This window comes from Fukomys damarensis, unplaced genomic scaffold, assembly GCF_012274545.1.
Source record: "Fukomys damarensis isolate Sample0158 unplaced genomic scaffold, DMR_v1.0_HiC HiC_scaffold_24, whole genome shotgun sequence".
Lineage (NCBI taxonomy): Eukaryota > Metazoa > Chordata > Mammalia > Rodentia > Bathyergidae > Fukomys > Fukomys damarensis.
The window spans coordinates 52,407,742-52,414,737 of NW_022900936.1; the positions used below are offsets into that span (position 1 = coordinate 52,407,742).

General features: G+C 31.5%; 1 protein-coding gene and 1 long non-coding RNA gene across 3 annotated transcripts in view; one reads left to right on the forward strand and one right to left on the reverse strand.

The window, feature by feature from the left end:
• The window catches only part of LOC104866274, a 133,541-nt gene extending 131,772 nt beyond the window's left edge, over positions 1 to 1,769 (forward strand). Inside the window, exon 5 of the long non-coding RNA XR_004518822.1 lies at positions 1,039 to 1,769. This is a non-coding gene — a long non-coding RNA (uncharacterized LOC104866274). The remainder of the gene's footprint in view (positions 1 to 1,038) is intronic.
• Positions 1 to 6,996, reverse strand: part of Ift57 (intraflagellar transport 57) — a 67,408-nt gene that overhangs the window by 48,516 nt on the left and 11,896 nt on the right. For both annotated transcript variants that reach the window (XM_033768180.1, XM_010630158.3), the window contains exons 4-5: positions 5,245 to 5,335; positions 750 to 818 (exon numbers count right to left, since the gene is read on the reverse strand). In XM_033768180.1, the coding sequence (XP_033624071.1) occupies positions 750 to 818; positions 5,245 to 5,335 (160 nt within the window). The remainder of the gene's footprint in view (positions 1 to 749; positions 819 to 5,244; positions 5,336 to 6,996) is intronic.

Genomic DNA, 6,996 nt, shown 5'->3' on the forward strand with positions numbered 1-6,996 from the left:
ACACACACACACACACACACACACACACACATACAAACACACTAATACAAATAATGAAAATGACTGATACTAAGGCAATAAACAATAGATAAAATGATAAGCTTGGGATAGGATGGTCAAGGAAATCTCCTTGATAGAAAACCAAAATTAGATTCAGACTTGAGGATTCAGACAAAAAAATTAATAAAGGTCAAATAATACTTTATTGAAATATTATGCACACAGAGATATAATCCAATATGTACATTTGAAATATCTCATTGGGACTGTACTTTTATAGACTGTATTTATTTCATAAATTTTAACCACAGTAAAAACTGTATTAAAACAATGTCGGACTACACGTCTATATACCAGTCTTACTACAATTCATATTATTTCAAAGAATTACAATTTAAATATTGTTCTATAATCAAGATCATTCAATGCTGGCCTATTTTAATGGAAAATAATTTGAAACAAAATAATTTATGTTTTTCTATAGTAAAAAATGCCATCAGGAAAATTAATTATTTTTAGTTTGCGTGAGAAGCACTGTTGATTTTAATGGTATAGATAGGAGGCTGCTTCTCACCCCTCTGGATTTTTTTATTATTGCTGTAATTGTAACATTTTATATACAGGAAAACAATTTTCAGAGCTATTTTTCAAATAATACATAAAATAGTGTCTAACAATGGTTTCTATTTTTTAAAATTTCCAGTAGGCTACATTGACTGTTGGTCTCGTGTATAGCCAATGAAACTTACCAAGTGATAGGTCTGGGCCTTTAAAATGTTCAGATCAATAAAGTTTTCTTCATTATCCGTCTCCTCTTCCTTAGGAAAATTAAAAAAATTAAAATTATAAAAACATTATAATTTAAAGAATTATTTCCAGCTTTCACATAATATACTAAGCTTGATATAAAGACTAATTCTGCAAAGTGTATTTAAAAGCCTAATAAACACATGCATAAAGTAGGGTGAATATTATTAACAACTTATATGTTCTTTGAAGTTTTGATGGTGCTATTTAACAGGTTTTTTTTTTTTCCAGTCACTGAAAAAAGAAAAAGGGAGGCGAAGGAAAGGAGCCATGATGTTCAAACTATGGATAAACATAAAAATAGGAGAAAACAGCTCCAAGTAGCACTTCTGAAACAGACAGTGGAAAACATCTATGGAAAATTTTGAGCAACATGACTGCAAAGGACAAGAATGAAAGACTAGAGACACAAAACTCTCATTTGCTCCAGGGACTGATCACATTGATGATACTTTTTATAAGTCTTTTATGCTCGAACTTGATGAGGTAAATAATGGTTAGCAATACTAGTTAGTCTATGGCCCTTAAATCTATTTAAAAGCATAGGTCAGATGGATTCCATGCTGGTCCTGATCTATAAACCAAATGGATGAGGGGTGGGAGGAGTTGGATAATAAATGATTCTTTGAGAGGCAACCATCTACCTAACATACAGTAAATATGGAGACTGAGTAATTGCAGTCATAGGATCTTGTAAAAAACAAACCAATCAACAATGAGTATTAGTTAGTAAACACTTCCACTTGTAGAATCGTTCCACATTTCTTGGTACTACTATTCCCTGTGATTAGGTCAATAGGAAACAGAACAACTAAGTCTACGCAGGACTTCAGGTCCTAAGGAGTAAAGGTTTGGGTCACCCTAGCCAGCAGAACCACAGTTGATTCCAGTCCTTGCTAAAGGCAAAGAGAACATGGAATGGAAAGTGAAACAAGTAGTTATAAAGTTGCATTGTCATGACCATTTCCTCCTTATTTTGTTATGAATATATTTGTATGTAAATATTTAGCTTTCTTCTGTTTTATGGCTTTATCATGTAACATAAGATGTACTGAATTTATGTCCAATATGTATGTATATTAGTTTTACATCATAGTATTTAAGTTACATATAAAATGTCAAGAACATCTACCACTCAAGGTGGCTTCTTCTGGGGAAGTGGCTTCTTCTGGACATAGTACACTATGTCATATGCAGTATAAATGCATCAAATTAGAAAGAATTATGACTTTATTATTGTCTTTATTTACAAATTAGGTATGATTTAAGAAGATATATATGGTTGCCAAACTGCAAGAGGTGGACATGCGATCATTAATTTTGTGTTGATTTGGCACAGAATACCTAGATATTTGGATAAACATTATGCAGATTGTGTCTGTGAGGGTACTTGTGGATGAGATATTTGAATCAGTAAACTGACTAAGGTAGACTGTCCTTCTGAATGTGGGTAGGCCTCATTCAATCTATTAAAGGTATAGATTAGAAAAAAAAAGGCTAAGAGATAATGTACATCTTTGCTTATCTTTGAACCAGGACATAAGTCTTCTTTTGCCTTCAGATACAAATTGAAATTGACATCATCAGCTTGGCTCTCCTATTTGTAAGGCCTTCAGATTCTAACTGGAACTGTACTACCAGTTCTCTTGGGTCAATACCTTGCCAAATATAGATCTTACTAAGCCTCCATAACCATAGGAGCCAATTCTTTATAATAATTATCTCTCTATAAAGATGTGTATGTGTGTGCATCCCTGATTGGTTCTGTTTCTCTAGAGAAATCAGACTAATACAAAATCTTTTAAATTATTGAATATTATTAAGAGATCATTCAAAAGGAATTCTACTATAACCTGGCTTAGAAAAAAAGTTTTAAAATAAATTAAGATTCTCATCTCAGTAACTGAGAAGACACAACACTTTCCTACCATTTCTTTGAATTTCTAATTTGCACCTTTTAAATTCTCTTAGTACCAATTACTATGGATATGATTACTTACAGCAATTGAGTAATTACTTATAGCAATTCTGTGACATGACTAATACTTTAAAAAATTATCAATGTGTTCTATCTTATTTTGGTCAACATAAAAATGAAAGTTTCTAGTTTCTAAATAATTACAGCAGAACTCTGACTGTCCAAAATGATTCTCATCATCTTTTGGCCACCTAACAAACTCTGGCAACAGAATTAACATGTCAACCCTTAAAAGGCTGTTAAGCACTGAGGCAGGTCTCCATCTCAGAAAGGATGAGAGACATAAAAGATGGCCTCATAGAATAATATGATAAGGAAAAAGGGAAGAAAAAAAAATCAAGAGACATGACACAAGGAAACATAACTTAAGAGACAACCTCTCCAAGAAAGGCCTTTATTGAGTTCTTAGGATAGTAGAAGGTCCTTACCTCATGGTCGGGGAAAAAAAAAACATGTGTAAAGAGGCTGCCTTCTAATTTGTTTCTCTAAAATTATGCACCCAATAATGCTTTTAAAGAATTCCTAGAAAAAAATTAGCTGTAATTTCTAAAGTTAAACAGCCACATGCTAATAGGTTTTATGGTCAAATATTTAATGCAAACCTATTATGCACTAGGCCTTGCACAATAAACTGGAGGTATAACAATGAGCTAAACTAGAAACGGTTTCTGCTCCAAGAGAGTAAGGAGTTTTTTTTCTCTCTCTCTCTCAATTAGTACTTTTGAGTTACGTGTCTTTGAAGTTAGGATCAGGTATTTGTTGATAAACTTAATAATATAATTATTAAGGAGGCAAGATGAGAGAAATATCAGAGTAAAATACATGAGGTGAAAAACTGCGAATATGTAAGGACTTAATTTCTGAGCTTGAATGGAAAAATTCACTGTATAGAAAATAAAGTCTAAACTTCTTAAAATGTCCAAAATATTTTGGACTTGCTCTGTCTTCTCAGGTATTCTTAAGACACCCTCCCTCTCAGTCCCTTGATCATGCCAAGCTCCTTCCTGCATGAGTTCTTGCACTAGCTGTACCCCCATGGCCTTACTCACTGCCAGCTATGTAACGACACTTCAGAAATACATGCACAATGAAGAGGTAAATTTTCCCTTGGCTTTTAAGTTTTATTATTTTAAAATATATTTTTTAAATGGACTGATTTTACAATGGGTTCTTTCCTTCTCTAAGTAGCAGAGTCATCTTTTTATATAGTTGAAAATGCTTATTTATACTGTTGATAAAATACATGTCAAAAGGGCTGGGGATATAGCTCAGTGGCAGAGTATTTGCCTAGCAAACCTGACACTCTGGGTTCAGTCCCCAGCACATACACAAAAAAGTAAAAATAAAAAAAAATACATATATACATGTTAAAATTTTGAAAACAAAGAACTACTGAAAAGAATCATCCACATCTTTACCCATTTATAACTAATATTAACATATTCAATTTTTAGACATTTTATATTGTTGAGATCACAATGACATAAAATTTACAATCTTTTCTCAGTCAATTTTATAACATATAGTATTAGTTATAACTCATGTCACTAATGTGTCTTTGTAAACAATTTTTAATGGCAATGTAATATTCTATTTGGATACAGTCTAACTTATTTTATACAGTCTAACTCATTTAATATTAGAATTAATTCAGTGATTAACACCTTTGTGGTACATATTAACTTATTTAAGCTGAAATACAGAGTATATTTACTGTCTATTGATTTTAAAAAGTCATCTAAAAACTTTAATTGGTTGATGACAGCAAAATACCAAAGTTGTTTTTTCCACTATTTCTGTATACATGTATACTTTCTACAACATTATGGTCAATCTATTTCTAGTTCTGAGAAAGAATTATAAATCCATTTCTAGTTACGAGAAAAAAAATTACCTTGAGAAAAAAAATCTTGTCTCTATCATCTCAGCTAGCTGAATCTGTTTAGGAAGTTGATTATTTAGCTTCTAATGAAATGTTAAACATGGAAGAACGTGCAGATGCTCCTAAACACCCTAAATACTGCTGGTTATTTAGAAGCATTTTAAAAGTTTGTATAGGGTAATAGTCATCCTAATTTGAGAAACATAAAGGAATTCCTAAGAAATGAACGGTAATCTTCTGAGGCAGAATGTATTAATCATAAATTCTGTTCTTCGGTTTTAAATTCTTTGTTAGTCAGTCTATTCAAAATCATGAGTGGTGGTTAATAAAATATTTATTTACTCATATAGTGATTATACACCCTTTTATAGTTTAAGAATGTCTGCTAAAATTCATTAGAGAACTCGAACATGATCTTAATCAAAGATCTAAATCACTGATACTTGGCATGGTATTTAAAAGCTTTTCTCCTCTAGAAACAATGAAATAAAATACATTACAGAAAATGAAAGTACGAGGGAATTAAGAAAAGGAATTCAAAGGTGAAAATGAAAGAAAGTTCAGCTAACACACATACCACGAATTCTTCATCCACTTTATTTAATGTTAATTCTGCATCATCTTCTGGAACAGCTTCTTCTTCTACTTCTTCCACTGGGTATGATGGCCTAAAATAGTAAGACTTACTATGAGAGCTTAAAAAATTTAGTAAGACAAAAGTACAATGGAAATAATAACATCTCTTTTTGCTCTCCTATAATCTGTTAAATGTTTCGTGTATTCTTCTGAAACTTGCTGTGTAAAAAGAATAAAAATCATGTCCAAAAATGACACTGTATTGTCATCCAATCTACACTCCTCACTTATGAATATAACACATTTAAATAAATATACATTTGTCCCATGCTTTTACATCCCTGTACTATATTCCATTCAGCAGCTGTACACCGTTAAAGTGTCAGTCTATGCTAAACATGGAGTTGTTTCTAGATTTTTCCTAAACAATATTGCAAGGATCATCTTTGCACCTTTATCTTTATGTATATCATTTAGAATCCATTTGTACAAATGGAATCAACAACTTTGCACATGTTACTGTTTAGCTACATATTGTCAAAATTGGCTTCCATGATGTTTCTCTAATTTACATTCCCAACAGTAATGAAAAACAGTGCCTCTATTTCCATTCATTCAATATGTTTTCTTCTTTGGTTTTTCATAAATTAAGAATGTTAATACTTTGCTTGACCTATACTGAAAATATCTTCCCTAGTTTAGTACTTATAATCTCGGCAATCAAAGACTATTACAGTTTTTATTATATAGACTCGGCAACTTTTCTTTGTACAGACCCTAGATTAAACATCATACATATTATACAGCTTTCCTTCATACTACATTACCTATACCCATCTGGTCTTAGTATTTCTATAGTTTTATTTTTCACATTTACATCTTTGATCAATCTGAAGTTTATTTTTACATACAAAATGAATTTTTGTTTTTATTTCCAAAACCTATTAGTGGTCTGAACACTAATTACTGAATAATCATTTCTCCATAAAGATCAATGCCATATATTTCTCATACTATAAACACCTAAATGTATTTGGGTTTATTTATGGCAATTTATTTGGCAAATCCATACCTAAATGTGTTACCAAAACTAATACACTATGAGGGAAGAAAAGCCCTGTGAACCAAATCAATCTTCTTAAAAGATAAATTTCCTAAATTTTCATTAATTAAAATTAGATAATACTGCAAAAGTAATGTTCTTCTAGGGTACTTGGGACATTTAGATACAAACATTACCATCTATAAGTACATAAATATGTAACTTCTATGTAATTACATAGCTGATATATTCTCTAATTATATAGCTAATATATTCTTTTTAACTTTCCTCCTTTATTCTTCCTCATGTATATAGTTCCTATAAATTATCCAAGTCACACTAGTGCAACCACTATGGAAATCAATATGGAGATACCTCAAAGAGCTTGGACTGGAGGTTCCATTTACCCAGCCATCCCTCTGCTGGGTATCTTTCCAAAAGAACTAAAAGAATCATATCACAGAGAAGTATGTGCACCCATGTTTATAGCGGCACAGTTTGTAATAGCTAAATCTTGGAAACAGCCTATTTGCCCATCCGTTGGAAACTGGATAAAGAAGTTGTGGTTTTTCTATAAAATGGAATATTACTCAGCCATAAAGAGCGAGAGAATAGATTCATTCATAGGAAAATGGATACATATTGAAGATATACTCCTAAGTGAAATAAATAAGTCACACATGTGTAAATACCAAATAGTTTCCCTGGTGT